General features: G+C 43.9%; 1 protein-coding gene across 5 annotated transcripts in view; it reads right to left on the reverse strand.

Moving 5' to 3' along the window:
- trpm4a (transient receptor potential cation channel, subfamily M, member 4a) overlaps positions 1–22,131 on the reverse strand; it is a 222,187-nt gene that overhangs the window by 126,119 nt on the left and 73,937 nt on the right. For all 5 annotated transcript variants that reach the window (XM_033643742.2, XM_033643746.2, XM_078161183.1 and 2 more), the window contains exons 7-10: positions 21,727–21,791; positions 20,376–20,615; positions 18,612–18,714; positions 17,917–18,035 (exon numbers count right to left, since the gene is read on the reverse strand). In XM_033643742.2, the coding sequence (XP_033499633.1) occupies positions 17,917–18,035; positions 18,612–18,714; positions 20,376–20,615; positions 21,727–21,791 (527 nt within the window). The remainder of the gene's footprint in view (positions 1–17,916; positions 18,036–18,611; positions 18,715–20,375; positions 20,616–21,726; positions 21,792–22,131) is intronic.

Below are 22,131 nucleotides of genomic sequence, written 5' to 3' on the forward strand. Positions count from 1 at the left end.
GAACCACACTCCTAACCACACTCCTACCTGATGTTTCAACAATATGGCGCCACGGGAGGCACCCTCTGTGTTTTGGTGTGCATTGTTTTAAAGATTAAAGTTTTAAAGATTAAAGTTCCACTGATTGTCACACACCTGAGTGTGTGAAATTTGTTCTCTGCATTTGACCCATCCCCTGAGGGAGCGGTGAGCAGCAGCAGTGCCGCGCTCGGGAATCATGTGGTGATCTAACCCCCCAATTCCAACCCTTGATGCTGAGTGCCAAGCAGGGAGGCAATGGGTCCCATTTTTATAGTCTTTTGCCTTGTTTTGTTTGTAAACCCTGTTTTTTGCATTAGTTCCCGAATCTCTTTCACCAGAGAAGAGTTTATGAATATCAGGGGAACAACTCCAGTGGATTTTTTTCTCACTTTTCTTGAGCCTTCGGTGGATTTATTGGGCTTTTTGGCCAAGGGTGCCCTCACCTTTGCTCGTGCAGTGAAACGCCGGAGGAGGGGGAAACGTGCCGGTGCGCTTGTGCGTCTCCACCAACGCGGACACCACACACCGCTGCCAGGTATATTTCTCTCCAACATGCATTCGCTGGCCAACAAACTGGATGAACTTCAGCTACTGATGGGGAAAAACAGAGACTTTTCTACATCTGCAGTTTTGTGCTTCACGGAGACGTGGCTGTGTGGATTGATACCAGACTCTGTGCTGCAGCTGGCAGGCTTCCAACTCTTCAGAGCGGATTGTGACCAGGAACTTTCCGGCAAAACTAAAGGTGAAGGTATCTGTTTTTACACTAACAGTGGCTGGTGTAATGACGTGGCAGTGATCCAGCAGCACTGCTCTCGTGATCTGGAATCTTTTTTCATCAACTGCAAACCTTTTTACTCCCCCCGTGAGTTTGCTTTATTCATTCTGGTCGGTGTTTACATCCCACCGCAGGCCAATGTGTAGGAGGCACAGCGCACGCTCGCCGACCAGATACTGTGTGTGGAGTGGGCTTACCCAGACTCCTTAGTTATTGTCCTTGGCAACTTTAACAAAGGTAACCTCATCCATGAACTCCCCAAATACAAACAGTTCATAAAATGTCCAGCCAGAGAGAAAAATATCTTGGATCACTGTTACACAGCTGCCAACAACACCTATCACGCCTTCCCCCGTGCTGCACTGGGCCACTCTGACCACGTCACTGTCCACCTCATTCCCTCATACAGGCAGAAGTTAAAGCTTTGTAAACCTGTTGTGAGGTCATCTATGAAGTGGAGCAGTGATGCTGTGGAGGAAAGGCGTGTTTGGACACCACTGGCTGGGATGTTTTCAGGACCGCCACCAATAGTCTGAATGAGTACTCAGAGGCTGTGACATCATACATCAGCTTCTGTGAAGACTGCTGTATACCATCACGCATCACAGTGAGGTATAACAATTACAAACCCTGGTTTAGTCCTAAACTCAGACAGCTGAGGCGGCTGAAGGAAGAGGCGTTCAGGAGTGGGGACAAGGAGAGGTTTAAAGAGTCAAAGTACAGGTTTAGCAAGGTGGTGAGGGAAGCTAAACGGCTGTATGCTGAGAAACTACAACACTAGTTCTCAACCAATGACTCTGCTTCTGTCTGGAAGGGGCTCAGACAGATTACAAACTACAAACCTAACCCCCCCCCCCCGACTATGTCAATGACCTGCGCCTAGCCAATGACCTGAACGACTTTAACTGTCGATTTGAAAGACAATGGGACAGTCTGGACACCATCCCCCGCGACCACCAGCTCCAACCCACCAGCATCACCTCCTCCACCTCAGCAGAGGCCTGCCGCCCCCCTCAACTGCCTGCACCTAGGGCCCCCTCCTCCCCCACCACTACTCTCACTATCCAGGTGAGGGATGTCAACAGGCTCTTTAAGAGGCAGAACCCCCGCAAAGCAGCCGGACCAGATTCTGTCTCTCCGGGCACCTTGACGCACTGCCCCTACCTGCTGTCTCCGGTGTTCACCTACATCTTCAACACCTCCCTGGAGACATGCCATGTACCAGCCTGCTTCAAGACCTCCACCATCATTCCCGTCCCAAAAAGCCAAGGACCACAGGACTTAATGACCACAGACCCATCGCCCTGAACTGACCCAATGGTAATGAAGTCCTTTGAGCGTCTTGTGCTGTCACACCTCAAGGCCATCACCGACCCTCTCCTGGACCCTCTGCAGTTCGCCTACAGAGCCAACAGGTCTGTAGACGATGCTGTCAACATGGCTCTCCACTTCACCCTCCAGCATCTGGACTCCCCAGGAATCTATGCCAGGATGCTGTTTGTGGACTTCAGCTCTGCCTTCAATACAATCATCCCGGCTCTGCTACAGGACAAGCTCTCCCAGCCGAGTGTACCTGACTCCACCTGCAGGTGGATCACTGACTTTCTGTCTGACAGGAGGCAGCATGTGAAGCTGGGGAGACATGTTTCTGACACCCGGACTCTCAACACTGGATCCCCCCAAGGCTGTGTTCTTTCTCCTCTGCTATTCTCCCTGTACACCAACAGCTGCACCTCCAGTCATCAGTCTGTCAAGCTCCTGAAGTTCACGGACGACACCACCCTCATTGGACTCATCTCTGACGGGGATGAGTCCACGTACAGGTTGGAGATTGACCAGCTGGTGACCTGGTGCAGGCAGAACAACCTGGAGCTCAACGCTCTTAAGACAGTGGAGATGGTTGTAGACTTCAGGAAGAACCCAGCCCCGCCCACCCCCATCACCCTGTATGACTCCCCAGTCGACACTGTGGAGTCATTCCACTTCCTGGGGACCACCATCACCCAGGACCTCAAGTGGGAGCTGAACATCAGTTCCCTTGAAAAGAAGGCAGGTCAGAGGATATACTTCCTGCGGCAGATGAAGAAGTTCAACCTGCCAAAGACAATGATGGTGCACTTCTACATTGCCATCACTGAGTCCATGCTCACCTCCTCCATCACCACCTGGTACGCTGCTGCCACTGCCAAGGACAAAAGAAGACTGCAGCGTATCATTCACTCCGCCAAGAAGGTGATTGGCTGCAATCTGCCCTCCCTCCAGGACCTGTACGCCTCCAGGACTCTGAGGCGTGCAGGAAAGATTGTGGCTGATCCCTCACACCCTGGACACAAACTCTTTGAGACTCTCCCCTCTGGTAGGAGGCTGCGGTCCATCAGGACCAAAACCTCGCGCCACAAAAACAGTTTCTTTCCATCTGCAGCTGGCCTCATCAACAAGACCAGAGACCCCCACCTACTCTGCCCCCCGTAACCAGCACACAGTCGGACATCTCTTCATCATCTTGGTCATTCACCTCTCATATACTGCACACACTTAAACTTGCACAGCCGTACTTCGCACAACTGTTATTTGCACACTTGGGCACCCTATTCATGTTTACAGTGTACATATTTTTTATATTACTATTATTATTGTTATTTGCACTCAGATTTTATAATTAATTGTTAATAGTATTTCCTTTTTATACTTTTACTCTATATTTCTTATATTTTATATTCTTTGTTATGCGCCAATACACCAAGCCAAATTCCTTGTATGTGAAAACCTACTTGGCAATAAAACCGATTCTGATTCTGATTCTGAACTACCACATCCTTACTCCCGGATAACAACAGATCTGTCTTGACCTTGGTACATTTAAATTCCTCTGTTAAGCTAGATACTGGCAGCTGAAGTATCCCTTTTCCATACAATGCAACACTACTTAGACACCTAGGAGTGCCCAACCACTTCCTAATTGTTACGTGTATAGAGTGGAAGGTTTGTTTGTTTGTGTTGTGTGTGTGTGTGTGTGTCTCTCTCTCTCTCTCTCCTCCTCTCTTCCTGCAGGTGGGAATTAGAAGATTGGCTGCCACCTGTGAGCTCCAGAAGAGCAGAGTATTGGCTCACACTCTGGCCAGTTAGCCAATCAGAGATGGAGGAAACCATTTTAAAAGCCTCTCTAGCTCCTTGTTTGTTCTCTCTCTTGCTTTGCATACTAGGTTTGTGGTGGGGAGGTAGGGCTGAGGTAAGGCTGGGGTACCCTGTACATTCTGCACACCCATAGAAAGTAATTGTTACTCCACTAGGTTATGGGTTGATGCCACCGCTGTAATTTTTGTGCAGTCACTTTTGTAGATAAGGTAGTCAGGCCTTTTGTTTTCTTTTCCTTTCTACACAGAAAGCGCTGAGCTAGGTCCTATTTTGTTGTTCTTTGTTTTTGCACAACCCCCACAGTTCCTCCTTCCCCCACATTTCAAAACCTTCATTTGTTGTTCACTTATTTAATCAAAGATTGTAAATAAATCCTTTTTTTTGACTGCCACACATCCGCCTTGAGTTCTGTCTTTATTGGTTGTCAGTGTTATTGTTTCTGTTTGCTTCTTGTAAAGAGAAACGTAACAACTGGGGGCTCGTCCGGGATCTCTTCCTGTTTTTCCTTCTGACAATCAGTAGGAAGTTACTCATGGTGTTTGTTTGGCATGTGATTGACAATGAGTTTCAACTTGCAAGACTTTGTTGACAATCCCTCGTTTGAAAAGATTGATGTGTGTCGCAAGGATGATTTATTGTGTATTGCAGCACACTTTAACATTCCTGTTCAAAAGTATGGTCTTAAGAAAGAAATCAAGAAACAGGTCCTAGAAATGTCCTTATTCCTGCCCAGCCTGTGGCTGAGGTTTCAGCTAATGATGTCCCTTCTACTACAGCAGGTGTTTCGTCTCAAAGTATAGAGGAGCCAGCCACACTAGTCTCACCTCCTGCAGACCAGGCTGGGACACCTGCTCCTGCTACGTCACCTCGTTTTGACCTTTTCTCTCCTCCACAGTCTCAGGGGTTCAGTCTGGATTCTAAGCTCAGGGTTCATTTAACCCGCCTTCAGCTGGAGGCCCAGGAAAAGGAGTTGGTACGTAAAGCAGAGTATGATCTCCGCCTACAGGTACGAAATTTAGAAATTGAAGCTGAGAAAGAAGTAAAACTAAAGCAACTTGAGGTTGAAGCTCTGAAAATCTCCTCCAGTCATTCATTAAAAATGTCTGACAGATCTACATCTTTTCAAACAGTATCCAGTAAACAAGGTTTTGATGTGAGTAAAAATATTTCTTTGGTGCCCGCATTTCGAGAGGCAGAAGTTGATTCATATTTCAGTGCTTTTGAACGAATAGAATAGAATAGAACGAGACATGTGGCCTATCCTCCTCCAATGCAAGCTGATAGGTAAAGCACAAGAGGTAGTGTCTGCCCTTTCCTTAGAAGACAGTATGCAATATGATTTGTTAAAGGAGGCCATTTTGTATGCTTATGAGCTCGTTTCTGAGGCCTATAGACAAAAGTTTAGGAACCACAGGAAATCTAATGGTCAGAGTTTTGTTGAGTTTGCAACAGGAGAAGGGCATCCTCTTTAATAAATGGTGTGCCGCTAATGATGTCAGAAACAATTTTGAGTCACTTAGTCAGCTTGTTCTATTGGAAGACTTTAAAGGCTCTTTGCCAGAGAAAGTGGTAATGTTTCTGAATGAACAGAAAGTGTCTTCATTATCCAAGGCTGCTGTCCTTGCAGATGAGTTTGTGTTAACCCATAAAAATGTGTTTGTATCTTCCCCTCAATCTGACAGAACCTCTGTTTCACGTCCCATAAGGCTTGATTCTGGCCATGTGGCCCCTGAAAAGGCCAAAGGACCCCAGTCACCTCCACAGGAGATCCGTGAGTGTTTCTATTGTCACAAAAGAGGTCATGTCATTGCTGACTATCTGTCATTGAAACGAAAACAGCAGTTACCCTCAGTTCCTCAGCAAAAGGAAGTAAGTTTGTTTAAAACGGTTCCAACACTTGTTACTGAACAGTCTGAGAGCGTTAATGATAAACCTGACCCTTGTTTCAGACCTTTTATTTCGGAAGGTTTTGTCTCATTGACTGGAAACTCAAAAAACCATAAAGTAGTCACCATACTGAGAGACTCAGCTGGTTCTCAGTCAATCATTAAGGACGGCATTTTACCTGTGTCACCTAAGACCTCATGTCAGTCCAGTGTATTAGTCCGGGGAGTCGGGATGGTTAATGTACTTGCGCCACTACACAGAATCCATCTTCAGTGTCCTCTACTTAGTGGGTGGTTCGACGTTGCAGTTCTCCCTGACTTGCCTGTTGCTGATGTTGATTTCCTCCTTGGTAATGATATTGCTGGAGGACAGGTGAGTCCAACTCCAGTGATAGTGGATGTCCCTGTTGTAACTGACACTGCTGGTGACAGCCAGGAATCTCCTGAGATTTTTCCTGTTTGTGCAGTCACAATGGCTCAGACAAAGAAATATGGACCTGACCTGTCTGACTCTTTCCTCTTTGCAGACCAGTCGGCTGATGCTGAAACTCCAGAGTCTAAGGATCAGTCACTGTTTCAACCTAACCGTGAGCCATCAGGTTTCTCAAGTACCAAGGCAGTGGAGCTGCTGGCCACAAGAGATGAGTTTATTGCAGCCCAGCAGAGTGATAAAACACTAAAAAATTGTTTATCTTCTGTTCTTAGTATTGAGGAGGCAAAGAGAAATAAGGTGGCCTTCCTCATAGACCATGGATTGCTGACTCACTGTTGGAGTGGTGGGGACTGGAATGCGACCTACCAAGTTGTGGTCCCAACGGCATATCGTTCTCAAGTACCATCTCTGGCTCATGACAATCCGTGGGCTGGACATCTGGGTGTCACGAAGACTTATGACAGAGTCCTTAGACATTTCTTCTGGCCAGGACTCAAGTCTGATGTGGTGCGCCATTGCCGCTCGTGTCATGTGTGTCAGGTAACTGGCAAACCAAACCAAGTGGTTCCTCCTGCCCCACTCTGTCCCATACCCGTGATGGGTGAGCCATTTGAAAGAGTGATTGTTGACTGTGTGGGACCATTGCCAAAGACCAAATTCGGCAACCAGTTTCTTCTGACTGTTATGTGTGTTTCCACTAGGTTCCCAGAGGCTGTTCCGCTACGGAAGATCACAGCTCCGGTTGTCAGTAAGGCACTTGTGAAATTTTTTACAATGTTTGGTCTTCCTAAGATGGTTCAGACTGATCAGGGTACCAATTTCACATCCCGAGTGTTTTCCCAGGTACTGAAAACCTTAGGCATTAAGTATGTAACTTCAAGCCCATATCATCCTGAAAGCCAGGGGGCACTAGAAAGGTTTCATCAGACCATGAAGTCCATGCTCAGGAAACACTGTTTTGAGTCTCAAAAGGACTGGGATGATGCTGTGCCATTTGTTTTGTTTGCTGCTCGTGAAGCTATACAGGAGTCAATCGGTTTTAGCACTGCAGAACTGGTGTTTGGCCATGAGGTTTGTGGCCCCTTAAAACTTCTAAAAGAACAGCTTTTCTCTCCAGAAGAGAGGAAAGTCCATAGCATCCCTGAGTATGTTACAAAACTCAGAGCTCGTCTTCAGAGCGCCTGCTCTTTAGCCAAAGACTCTCTATCCTCTTCTCAGGTAAAAATGAAGCAACACTATGACCAGAAAGCCATTGCCCATTCGTTTCAACCTGGTGACAAGGTTTTGATTCTTTCTCCTATCCCTGGTTCTGCTTTATCTGCAAAATTTTCTGGTCCCTATGTTGTGGACAAGAAAGTCAGTGACACTAACTTTGTCATTCAGACACCTGACCGCAGACGGCAAAACAGAATGTGTCATGTGAACATGATGAAGCCATACTTCACACCAGAGGATGGAAGTGGAACGTCGGTAGTCCCAGAGGTAAAAGACGTTGTTTCACCAGTAGCTGTTTTCTCAACAGTGAGCTCCGCTGAAGAGGATGGATTGGTTATGCGCAATGCCACACCACAGGGGGTAAGACTGAAGAATTCTGAGCTGCTTTCTGATTTGTCCCACTTTTTGGCTCACCTTCCTGATGATCATCGTGGTGATATTGAGAAACTAATTTCTGATTTCCCATGCTTGTTTAATGATATTCCCTCTCAAACTAATGTCATTACTCATGACATTGTCCTAACTAACCAAGATCCATCAAACAGCATGCCTACCGGGTCTCTAGCTCCTTGTTTGTTCTCTCTCTTGCTTTGCATACTAGAAAGGCTTGTGGTGGGGAGGTAGGGCTGAGGTAAGGCTGGGGTACCCTGTACATTCTGCACACACATAGAAAGTAATTGTTACTTCACTAGGTTATGGGTTATGGTCACTTTTGTAGATAAGGTAGTCAGGCCTTTTGTTTTCTTTTCCTTTCTACACAGAAAGCGCTGAGCTAGGCCCTATTTTGTTGTTCTTTGTTTCTTTTGTTTGGCACAACCCCCACAGTTCCTCCTTCCCCCACATTTCAAAACCTTCATTTGTTGTTCACTTATTTAATCAAAGATTGTAAATAAATCCTTTTTTTGACTGCCACACATCCGCCTTGAGTTCTGTCTTTATTGGTTGTCAGCGTTATTGTTTCTGTTTGCTTCTTGTAAAGAGAAACGTAACACTAATATAGGAGCTAACCAACCTTTCCATTCTCTCCGTAACAGATTTTGAAATTTCATAAACTGAGAGTGGCCACATTAACCTAGGATATAGCCCAAACTGCAAACACCACAACTTCAACTTTCCTGGAAGTTCTGGCAACTCTATCCAATCCTTCAGCCACATCTAAATTTCACCACTTGTTCCTCATCATTCAAGTCCACATTGTACCACCTACCTAAGCTATTTACTGACTTTTCCCTTATTGTTGGGATTTCCTCATCAGCTATGACAAACTTCCTATCACTTAACCTCCCTCTATGTATTGAGATGCTTCTGGACTTACTTGGCTTGATCTTCATGCTGGCCCACTTGAGGTTCTTATTTACCCTCTCCAGTAGCCTCTTTGTACATGGCATTGTTGTGGTCACCAGTGTCATGTCATCCATGTAAGCCCTAACTGGTGGAAGATGCACCCCGTTCTGCCGTCTCTTCTCACCTACCACCCACTTGGAAGCCCTGATGATTACTTCCATCGCCATAGTGAAAGCTAATGGAGAAATTGTACACCCTGCCATAATACCTATTTCTAGCCTCTGCCAACCTGTTGTGAAACCTGCCGTACTTAGACACAACCTAATATCCTGAAAATATGCTTTTACTAAGTCAACAACTACCTGTGGCACTTTGAAGTAGTGAAACGCACTCCAAATGAGGCTACGTGGTACTGAACCAAACGCATTTGCAAGATCTAAAAATATTACATGCAGGTCCCTTTTTTTAATCCTCCCTTCCTGAATCTGGTGCCAGATCATGCTAGTATGCTCTAAACACCCTGCAAAACCTGGTATTCCTGCCTTTTGCACCATAGTATCTACTAAGCTATTCCTTTCTAAGTAGCTAGCTAATCTCTGTGCTACTACACTAAAGAAAATCTTCCCCTCTACATTCAAGAGAGAAATCATCTGGAATTGGCTAAGGTCCACGGACTCCTTCTGCTTAGGAATGAGGACACCCCCTGCCCCACGCCATGCTCTTGAGATAATTTGTTTCTCCAAATCTATTCTCAGCTATTTCCACAAAAATTTAAGGATATCAGGTGCACTTTTATAAACCCGGCAAGGGACTCCATTAGGCCCTGGGGCCGAAGAAGCCTTTGCACGCCTGACCACCTCCTAATGGAGGGATATCCGGTGGAAGACCTACTATCCTATTCTTCTCTAAATCTGAATATGTATTTCTCAAATATTCTTCAACCCCTAGCCTTGCTGCTTAAGATGCCCTCCCTTTTCCTGGCTAAACAATCCTTTAACAAACTTAAAAGGGTCCCTGAAAAAAGCTGACCTTACATATTCCTTCTTCCTCTTCTTTTTCCTGAGATGCTCTGCCCTTCTATGAGCTGCTAGCCTGCTTCTCAACTCCTCTTGCAACACATTAAGTCCCTCTCTTTTGTCTTCTGTAGCCTTTTTCCACTGCTTTCTTAACTGTCTCCTTTCCTTTACTAACTTCTCTATTTCTCTTTGCCGCCTAGACTTACCTGACTGTACCCTCTCACCCCTCTTTCTCTCATGCACCCCAAACCTCTCTGCACCATATGAGTAAAATATATCTCCCATCTTTTCTAAGTCAATCACTAACTCCTTTGTCTTGCTGGAGTTGATGTGAAGACAGTTGACCTCACACCAGTTGTCAAAGTCCGTGATGACCCCCCTGTACACCAGATCATTCCCCTCTGACACACACCCAACAATGGCTGTATCATCAAAGAACTTCTGAAGGTGGCAGCTGTCCATGTTGTATCTGAAGTGGGGTTGGCATGATACTAAAATTTCAAACTCGATATCGAAACCCAGGAAAATATTCAATACTTGATACCACTTTCAATACAGCAGCAAAAAATTAAGAGGCATGTCATTTTTTAAATAAAGATCAGAACAGTAACATCAATGATAAATAAATAAATAAATAAATAAATAAATAACAACCAGAAACAAGATCTGTCCATACAAATGTATTTATCTCCAGCCCTGTTTATTTTCTGTGCTTCTGGTGAATTGGCACCATATTTTCGTTGCTGAACAAATAGAGTTGGTAGTTTAGGCTCAGGATGCTCCTGTTTCTACCTCACTATGTGATCAGAGAACCAGGGGTTACGGGAGAAACCAAACGTTTTTTCAGCTTCAATCTGTGACTTTACAGTTAACATAACTTTTCAGACACACATAATTGTGTTGTCCTGTTAAACTAACATTGTCTATTAATGTTACAGACGGGCATGACTGATAAAGTTTTCTGCTTAGCCCCCCACATTAAGGTTAGAAGCTGCTGAACCAGCTGCTAGTGAGGGGAGGGGCTGTACCTGCCGTCTGCAGCGTGCTGTGTTCACTTCACTAAATATTTCCAAAGAGCGCTTTTTCCTTTATCATTTTTGACCAAAACTGGCTGCTCTGATCCTCCTGCAGCTGCGCTGGCCATATTACAGCAACAGAAATGTGTGCATGCATGCACAGCAACGACAACAAGCCGGGTTGCAGCGAGGGCTCTGTGCCTGCCAGACACTGCCTGCACAGCGCGTGTCCGTCGGACCCGTCACGCGCACCCGACAGGTGCTAAGGTGGCGTGCACTGTTACTATCGATACTTTTGTAAATCAGTATTGTATCCGGATACAGCTTTTGAGTATCGATACTTTTGACAACCCTAATCTGAAGTCCGATGTGTACAGGGTGAACAGCGCTCTGAAGAGGCTCCTGTGGAGCCTCTGTGCTGCAGACTACCACATCAGACACACAGTCAAGGAGCCTCACATAGTGTGGTCTGCTGGTGAGGGGGGTGTCGACTCCAGCTCCTTCCAGCTTCCCCCTGAGCAAAGATGGCTGTATTGTATTGAAAGCACTGGAAAGGTCAAAAACATGACTTGCAGCACTTTCAGTGTTCTCCAGGTGAGACAGTGATCGATGGAGCAGGTAGATGACTGCATCATCCACCCCAATGCCTGTCTGATATGCAAACTGCAGGGGCTCCAGTTCTGTTCTAACCAGGGGTCAGAGGTAGTTGAGTATAATCCTCCCCATGGTTTTCATCAGGTGGGAGGTCAGGGCTACAGGTCTGAAGTGGTTGGGCCCCCTGTGGTGTGCAGTCCTTGGTACAGGAACCACGCAGGAAGTCTTCCACAGGACAGGAACCTTCTCCAGACTGAGGCTGAGAATATAGATGCGCAGAACCAGCTGACAGAGCTGGACTGCACAGTACCTCAGCAGTCTGGAGCTGATGCCATCCGGAACAGTAGCCTTCCTCACCTTGATCTTCATGAGCCCCTTCCTCACCTGGTCAGCTGTTATAGAGAGGCTGCAGCTGGGGGTGGGGGGTGACTCCAGCTGAGGAAGATGGGGGGAGGGAGGTGTGAAGTGGAGGGGGTAAAGAGGTGAGGGGAGAGTGCAGCTGATGTCCTGAGGGAGGGGGAGGAGGTGTGCCAGAAAGGGTGAGAGGGCCCTGGGTCTGTGCTCTGGTGGGTGGGGGAGGGAGAGGGAGCAGAATCAAGCCTGTGGAAAAACAGGTTCAATTCATTCGCCCACCCCCGGTCTCCGGACTCTGGGCCCCTCCCGCTGTTGTTGTTGTGGCCAGAGATTGTGTTCAGGCCTCTCCACACCTTTCTTACGTTGAAGGCGCTCCTCCAACTTCCTCCTGTAGCTGTCCTTGCCCCTCCTTAATTCTCTTTTAAGGTCCCTCCTCAGCTCTTCTTTGTCCCCTGATCTAAAAATCCTCTTCTTCTCGTTCAGAAGCACTTTCAGATCAGGGGTCACCCATGGCTTGTTGTTGGAAAAGCACCGTACCTTCCTGATTGGTACGGTGTTCTCCACGCAGAAGTTTATGTAGTCTGTGATGCAGTCGGTCAAACTGTCAATGTCCTCCCCATGTGGACTGCACAGCACTCCCCAGTCAGTTGTTCCAAAACAGTCCCTCAGTGTCATGCTGTTCTCCTCAGACCATTTCCTCACATACCTAATGGTGGGGATTTCTCTGCTCACCACAGGTATGTAAGCAGGGGACAGATGGACCAGGTTGTGGTCTGAGCGGCCCAATGGGGGGAGGGGGGATGAGCTGTATACATCCTTGATGTTTGCTTACAGCAAGTCCAGTGTTCTGCAGTCCCTAGTGTGGCAGTCCACATACTGTGTCAAAGTGGGGAGGGTGGAGGACAGGGGAGCATGATTAAAGTCGCCAGAGATGAGGATGAGGGACTGGGGGTGTGATGTTTGGAGCTGAGACACAAAAGTGTGTAAGAGCTCACAGGCTGCTGCAGCATCAGCCGATGGCGGGATGTATACCATTATCGCGATGACTTGTGATAACTCCCTCGGGAGGTAGTACGGCCGAATGCTAACCACTGGCAGCTCTATGTACCTGGTGCAGCGCTGCTCTTAAACACTGATGTGCCCCGGGTGACACCATCTCTCATTCACATACATCGCTATCCGCCCTCCCTTCCTCTTACTCGTCTCCTTTGCTCTCCTGTCCGCTCTGAACAGTTGAAATCCGTTAAGAGTTATGTGTGGGTCTGGAGAGAGTTCGTTCAGTCAGGTCTCCATGAAGCACATCATACTACACTCCCAGTACTCCCTCTGCAGTCTGGTCAGTGCCGTGAGCTCTTCCATCTTATTAGGGAGAGATCTCACATTCCCCATAATAACGGAGGGTACAGATGGTTTGTACCGTCTTTTCCGCTCCTGACACTCCTGACTCCAGCTCTGCATCCCCGTCTCCTTCTCCTTAACTCCTTGGGGATCTCCCGTCTCTCGTTGGGGAGTACATGAATGTGGCAGAGCGCCAACAGCTGATCGCGGGTGTAAATAATCGATCCGTGGCTGAATGGCTCTCCAGAAGTCGCTTTAAACAGTCCAGAAGTGAATAAAAAGCATAAAACAAATCTCAGCAGTTGCACATCCATTGTTGAACGTGAACAAGTGAGATTTGTGGATAAAAAAATAACAAAAAACACAAACAACACACTTAAAGGAGAGAAAGGGGTCTGAGCTACTGTAACCAGCTGCCACTGGGGCGGCGCCATCTTGAAAAAAAAAAAAAAATCTATCGCATTTCCTATATAATACACCGAGCACCTTCTCTCCTTCTCTCTCTCCTTTGCTAAGAATTATGTCTGTACTGCATGTCACTAACTCGACTTCTTCTCCGGAGCCTTTGTGTTCCACTGTCTGGCAGGTTACCTCGTATCGCAGCTGTGCCTGGATGGTGTGTCGTGGTTGTGCTGCTGCCACGGTCCTGCCTGATGCCTCCTACTGCTGCATTAGTCATACTTCTACTGTTATTACACACATATGATTATTATTGTCATATACATATACTATCATATATTAATATATACTTACAACATATTATACCACAAGAGCCGTAATTATTATTATAATGTTACTACTTAAATTAATGTTGTTGTAAGCTACTGTCATTACTGTCTATCCTGCATCTCTCTCTGTCTCTGTCCCTCTTTATGTATCATTTTGTCATATGGAACACTGTAAATTTATTATGTTGATTTGTTCTGTGCGACATCTGTTGCATATCTGTCTGTCCTGGAAGAAGGATCCCTCCTCAGTTGCTCTTCCTGAGGTTTCTACCATTTTTTTCCCGTTGAAGGGTTTTTTGTGGGGAGTTTTTCATTATCCACTGTGAGGGTACAGTGGTCAGAGGTATGTCGTATGCTGTAAAGCCCTCTGAGGCAAATTGTGATTTGTGATATTGGGCTTTATAAATAAAATTGATTGATTGATTAAAGGGGGGCAAAATGGCAAAACTTTTACAGTGCAGTTATTGACCGAGGCGGTATTTGTACTGAATGTCAGCAGGGCCAGGTGTGATGCACACGGAAAGATAGCTTACTAGCTAATGTTGAGTAGCTTGCTAATAAATCCTGCAAAACATGATATCATTGGTACATTTTCTTTTTTCTTATGCTCCATATCTGTCTCTTGACTGACTGCCAGCCGAGCAGCATCTCTCCTGTGGGGCAGTTTGTATGTTTAATGGCCAATATCATACAATATTGGCTGGTTTCAGAGGAGAACAATCCCTGTCTCTCCCACACAAACTTCTTTGCTATTGGTTGAGGCTGCAACTTCGCTGGTCAAAGTTCACCAAAGTTAAACTTCAGGCAATGCGAAGATGTGAATTTGCTTTGTTGCTTTGCCAACAGAAGCAAATGTTTTAAGCCCAGTTCAGATCAAAGATTGGCGACAAAAGGAGTTTAAACAGGCAATTACTTGCAATGTGCCATTCTGCAATGTTGGAAAAAACCTGCCAGTTCACACCATGAGACAGTCTATCATCTCTATGCAACAGTTCTCTGTACTTCTGTTCTGATTTTTAGCTTTTCAGGCTTATTTTGTGGCTGAATATAAATTTTATCTTCTTAAAATATGAATGAGGATAATGATGGTGAGATACTGGCTACAGTTGCATTTGTAGTCATGATGAAACTGTAAAAAACAGAAACAAAACAAGCATCAGATGGACTGTAATCATAATAAATACGCCACAATAATATAACTAACCAGTGCCAATTAATCAGTCAGTGAGAATGTGTGTGTGTGTGTGTGTGTGTGTGTAAGCACATACAGTGAGCAGCAACAGTGATCCACAGTTTGACACCAGCACGCTGTGAGGACGGAAATAGAGGGCTCAGCAGGGACGGAGCATCTGCCACAGCAAGCGAACACACCATCTGCGGTCATTTTGACTTGGTCAGCGAACTCCTCGTCCGCTCTTCAATTTCAATGAGCTCTGAGTCCGTGTACGTGCGTGTACTCCGTGTTCAAATAAATACGGGCGGTCATCAAATTGAAATGGCTCATCCAGATCCAGTTGGTCAAAATCTGGTAAAAATTCAGACATGTTTGTTGTGGCAAATCAAAACACTGGCTGAGGTCGAACAGTCTTTTTTGCTTAGGAAGGTTCCTAACTGAGAGAAATGACGTGAAGTATCTAAGTGGCAGCCATGATAAGAGCTGATCAAATTCTCTAAATTTTAAGGAAAGGTGCTTCAATGCTTCCTTTCTAATCTCCTTTAGCACAGGGTACACTGGACCATCCTTAATGAAAGGAGGTAATTCCGTCCCACAAGTCCTTATGGTGGCAATACTTAAAGCGACCAAGCACCGCACCATTCACAAACTCAAATGATTAGGAAAGAAAAAGATCAACATGACCGAGAAAGGAAGGAGATCACCGTGTAAGTTACCGCATTATTTTAATTTTCCGATTTTCGTGTGAATGAGAAAAAACGGAAATCGACGTGCCTTTCCCGTTTTCGTCTTCAAATGGCTAATTGAAATAGAAATTAAACCAAAACCAGAAGCCTACTTGTTTTTTTCCTTGATTGTTATATCTATATTATCTGCCCCTACTGCATCTCAAAATATTGGCATTGGCTATGCTTATGGCCTAGACAGACAGACAGATAGACAGACAGATAGATAGATAGATAGATAGATAGATAGATGTTCTGCTTCTTTGTGCCCCCCCTTACCCAATCGGTCAAAGCAGATGGCTGCCCACCTACAGCCGGGTTCTGCTCGAGGTTCGAGTTCTTCCTTACCGCTGTCGCCAAGTGCTGCTCATGGGGGAATTGTTGGGTCTCTGTAAATTCAATTATCTAATTATCTAATTCATTATCTAGACCTGCTCTTTGTGTAAAGTGCCCTGAGATGACTTTTGTTGTGATTTGGTGCTATATAAATAAAATTGAATTGAACTGAAAAAAATAATAGATAGATCATCAATGAAGTAACGTTGCTGTGCCTCGTGCGTAAATGCGCATATAGGCCTAATTGGCGTATCTGGAGATTTAAATAAACAATGAAGTTACTGCTTCCCACTTTTGATTCCCCTGTACAGTGTTTCCCTGCAGAGCTACAGTGGAAGGATCATAACAAAAAATACAAAAGACTGTTACATTAAAAGATATCTGCTTGAGGTTATTAAATACTTGCAATAAATACAGCAGAAACAATAAGCGTGTTTCCCCATAAAGAGAGACGCTGTGCGCATTTACACACGAGGCACAGCAGCATCACTTTTATTATTATTTTTCACTTTTATTATTAATATTATTATTTATCTATCTATCTATGCAGTAGTGGCACATAATATTGATATAACAATAAACACAAGTTGGTTACTGGTTGTGGTCTAATTTCTATTCATTTGAAGAAGAAAATGGAAAAAACGTGGATTTCCATTATTTTTTTATTCACACAGAAAAACAAAGTAATGCATTTAATATTTGTTTATCCTGTTATAAAACAAACAAGTTGAACACAGCTGTGGACGGAGGGGACACGCACCGTAACATATGCTCAGTTTGCATCAGTCATTTATTCATTTGAGCGTTGTTGTATTGCCAGTCTTTAGTGATATCATTAATTAATTTTACTATTTGGGATTCAGATGGGTGAGTGTGGCCAAGCATTCTCAATGTGACAATTTCGTTTGAGTTTGTGGCTGGTAGCCTATAATCCTTTTTTTATTTCAATTCCGACCTTAGTAATTAAATAATATCTTTCACCGTGTTGTCCACGTTTATATATCCTGCATGAATCAACACGATGAGAACGTAGGGGGCGCATTATTGAAGATGCACTTTTTGTAGTCCATCTTCAGAACATTGTAGTTTCACCACAGCAGACCTACTTCAATAACATCCGCCATCACATCATTACATAGCCCAGTGTAAGTGCAGTCGGATTCTCTCAGCACCGCAGTTGTCTTTTCTTAAGTCCTTGTGAATTCTCCTTCATATCTTCCCTTGACCTTGCGACGTTTTCCATCGAGGTCATGGAAAAGTGGTTAGGAAAAGACGATAGGAGGGACTTTTTGACCGCAGCCACTCACTCAGAGAGTGAAAGTCTGACTCTGAAATCTCACGTCTCGCAAGATTTGAGTTGTTGCAGGAAGTTACCGCTGGAGTGACCTTACGTATTTTGACGTTGTTTGACGTTGTCTGAGTGCCCTATTATTTAACATAGCACGCGCTCACGGGCTGCAGGCAGGTCAGCCCTAGCTTTGTACTGGAGAAATTTCAGATATTGAACATCCTATCACTCATTTAGACAAAAGTAGATCCAAAAATAGGGCCCAGGTTGAAAAAAACATTAGTTCCCCTTTCACTACAAGCCAATTGGCTGTTGAAACTGGCGATGTGATTTATGTTCTAAAACTAGCCACCAACAATTTGACCAGCTGAGTTGCAGGTGACAACCTCAGCCAGTTTGAGTCAAGCTCAGACTGGCCAGTTCACACCGCTGCAACTTTTCTCTGCAACATTCTACAACGGTTGTGTCTCGTCACCAATCTTTGGTCTGGTCTGAGTTTTATTCGCTCTTTCCCTAACATTGAATTGAAGTGAACAGAAGGCCAGTATTCGCCAATAATAATTTCACTCATGTGTGACAGTGCCCTGACTCTGACCTTCCACTGGATGTCTCCGTTGAAGAGCTCAGTTTTGGCGATGTCCACTCGGTTCCAGGCCACAGCTAGTTTCAACTCCTCTATGTACTCACTGGCATCACTGGACACACGTTTACTAGCTTAACACACAAACACACACACACACACACACACACACACACACAGCAACATTTACACGTACTGTACAACAAATGAGACTGGATAAATAAAACTGGACAAACAGGTAATTTGGGGGTCTTCACTGTGTAATGTGGGTGATATGTTGGTTAAGAAGACAGGGTCTGAACTGATGTTACGCACTAAAGAGGTGGGGTGGGAGATACCTGGGATTTTACAGCTTAACAGTCACTAAAATATGTTTCTAAAGACATTTGAGGCTAGAAAAAGGCAATGCCGTAACAGAATCGGTGCTGCCTAGTTTGACTGCAGTTCATGAGCAGGGATTACATGACTGACAGCTGTCTTCCAGACTCCTTGGCTCTGATTGGTTGTTTTCATTCACATGCAGAAGCACTATATTTTTCACAGATTACCTGTCTCATAAATGCTGTGTGATTATGGTGACAGTGTCAGCAAATCTGATTTTTTTTTTTTTTTTTTAATACAGCTACAGTTATAAGTATTTTGTGACATTATGCTCCTTAAAGGTGCTAAGTAAACAAAACAAATACATAAAAATGTATCTACTCACTTACCTCTAACAAGGGCTTTGAGGAGAACTGTATCAAAATCCTCAGAACCTTCCTGTTCCCCATGGAAAACAGTGATGAGCTCTCTGTTCTGATAAATATTCAGAGCCTAGACACACAGAGGGACATGAACCAATCAATGTTTGGAAAAAGTTTAATTTCATACATAATCAACACTAACATAACTACTCAGACTATAGGCAGATCAAATAGAACAGTACTGGATGATCTGTAGATTATATAAATAGTAAGACAATTATATTAACCAGCCAGATTTCATCCTATTAATTTCTCCCATGAGCAATATCAGAATTATTAGAGGTTTTTCCGACATAAAACTCTTCTTATTGAATCATCAAATGATAAAGGCACTCTATAAAAAATCAGCTTAGTTGATACAAAGTCACTGGTGACAGACAGCAGGAGTGAAGTTCTTGCACACCACTGGAGAGACTCAGGGCATCATCCTGGTATGACTGCCCCCTGCTCATCACAGTACAGTTAGCCTTTGAGAACCCGTTTCTACAAGAACTTCTGTGTGAAGGAAAATGAACATTCCAAAGTGGGAGGCACCCACATGCACACACACAGGTATGGGGGTGAATAGGGTGTGAAAAGGGTCACAACAGGACAAGATGCACGTCCATAACGTGTGTGTGTGTGTGTGTGTGTGTATGTACATCTGTGTGTGCATCCTGTGACTGAATGTGCACACACACTAGTGGTATCATATGAAACTATAGATAATTTGGGGCATCCATTGGCTTCCTCATGCAAGCTAGTGAATGCTAGTGAATAGTGTCTGCTCATCTGTATAATATCTGTTTTCTGCATTCTCTCCCATCTTGCATCAAATACTTAAGCTAGATTCCTATTGCTCTGGTTTATTATCTCCATTTTATAGATCTTGTTAATTGTATCCTTGCATTCGCTTTGTTGTGGCACCTCCAGTTTCAATCAGTTTTTTGTTATCTGTTTAAGTGTGGTTACTCTTAAAGTTCTAAAAAGACACTTATCAGTTTGTTGAGAGAGTAGCTGTGGTGTTCGGCCAAGTAACAATTGCTTGGGCCCCAAAATTAGTGAGCACTGAAACATGCTGTCTATAACTCCCCTTATTTCTGTCCAATATTGCTGCAAGACCAGATAGGAATAGAATATGTGGGTATTGTTGGCTTTTACCTCCCCAAATTTTGGCCAACAGCTTGGTGTTCTCGCCTTAGACTATTTTACCTGGATAACAAGTCTTCAAAAGAAACGCATTTGAATTTTCCAAGAATATTCTCTCTAAATGAATGAACTTGTACATTGTACATGTATTATTACTGATGTCCCTTCGTATGTCTGGAGATATATCTACCTTTAATTCCTTCTCCCAGCTGGTGATTGCTTTAATTTCTTGACTTCTAGATTCGTCTTCCAAAGTTTGATAAATCTGACTTGATATGTTTTTTGAGTTAGCTCTATTAGATATTTTTATTACGCAAGCTGTTAAAGGGCATATCTCTGTCGCTGTTTTATTTATTCCCAGTTTTGCCTAATTTGTGGGTATTTATAAATGTGAGATTTTGGGAGGTCATATAATTTTAATAATAAAAATAAAATGCATTTTCATCACCTCAGAAGCCTTTATTTCTATATATTTCTGTGTTATTTCAGGTCTGAATGATTCAAGTAGAACTTTAGTGGGCTACAATAACAATAAGAAAAAATACAATGTCACATCAGTACTGCAATGAACTGTGGGCAATTAAGAACAGATGTCTGACTTACACTATCCACCAGTTTTTCCAGTTCAGCTTCAACTGGGAAGTGTCTCCGAACTTTGTCACGGACCTTGTCACGGAGCTCTGCGTTGTGACCCTCAGTAGCCTCCCCCTCTGCTGGACAAGAAGTGGGACTGAGGCAAACAGGGGAGAGATTACCAAGCAGTTCACTGACAAGGTCTGCAGCTGGACCCGAACCAGCAAGAACCAACCAGGGTGTAGATTTCTTCAGAGAGGTATCTAATCTCTAAACCAGGGAAGATATTGACACAAAATAAGATTTTCATTGATCTCATATTTAATAAGAGCCTCAGTGAGATGGACATCTCTCTTTTTAACGAGCTGTGGACTGAAAAGTATCCACAGAGCTGACAAAACACATCTGAGAGTCACGGTTAAATACTGGGGTACTTTATTAAAAAAAAAGGTACATCATATCATATGCGAGACACTGCTTTATAATTATACATAGATAGATAGATAGATAGATAGATAGATTGATTGATTGATTGATTGATTGATTGATTGATAGAGAGAGAGAGAGAGAGAGAGTCACAGTTTTTCATGTGGCATGCTGCTGATGGCCATGTAACTCCTTGTGACTGACTGACTGACTGACTGACTGAATGAATGAATGAATGAATGAATCACTATTCATCTCTGATTTAAAAATGAAACTGTCAACAACTATCCCAAACTTATTTACAACCATTAATACAGATGAATAAACAATAATCTTAGATATTAAAAGTACAAACCCATCTCAACTTTATTTATATCCCAAAAACACCCAGAGCCAAGATAAATAAATAAACCCCCTTTAACTCTTCATCTAACTCATTCCACAAATTCATTCCACACATTCAAATACACATACTTTTCAAAGTTGTATCAACATATATATTTTTTTAGATTTCATTTTTTAGTAAATTATTTCTTGCTTTGTACATTATTTGTACTGTTTTGAATTTAACCAAATCCCCGAATTTCAACGCATGTGACTTTAAAAACAGTGTGCTCCCTATGTCCAACGTTATGTACTATCTATCGTTTTTAGTTTAATTATTTCATTTTTCTACTTTTTGTAGAGTTGTGCGCAGCACATTTGCTTACGTTGTCCTTGCCCTGTTCTCTGCCTCTGTTTATCAGACCTGAAACAAGCATTAGCTGCAGGCCACCCCACAGTACCTCGGCCTTGCTCCCAGCTGCTATGGCCAGGGAAAGCAGGCAGTAGATCCATAAAAAATTATTTCATCAGTTCCATCTGTGCCATGCTTGTATGGGTGAAATATTTTGGTAAAATCTAAAAGATTATTATAGTGTGTGTCAAGTGAGAATGTATTTGACAGTTTCCTTACCTCCAACATACTGGCATCTCCTGAGATGAGCATGCACAGCACTGGGATTTCAATACTGCCGCTACCTGTTAGTGGCCCAAGATAAGAAGTAAGAAGAAACAGACAGCTTCTCTAGAGAAACAATGCATCAAGCAAAGATTATTATCAGTGTTCCAGAAGTGAACTATTTTTTTATCATGAGTTGAACTGACAGAAGTAGGTTTTTGTAACCTTTCAGCTTCAATCAAGATTGTCTACAACTTCTCAGCATTCTACATCCCTTTGTTTTGGCCTGTATTTATCCAAGGTAGGTTTGATGGGCACAAAATGGGAGCACTCTGCTCACACGGCTGCACATATCCAGTATAAGTTTTATCCAACAATCATTTATTTGTGAGGGCATTTGAAACTTAATTTGACATACAA

This window comes from Epinephelus lanceolatus, chromosome 18 (assembly GCF_041903045.1).
Source record: "Epinephelus lanceolatus isolate andai-2023 chromosome 18, ASM4190304v1, whole genome shotgun sequence".
Classification (NCBI taxonomy): domain Eukaryota; kingdom Metazoa; phylum Chordata; class Actinopteri; order Perciformes; family Serranidae; genus Epinephelus; species Epinephelus lanceolatus.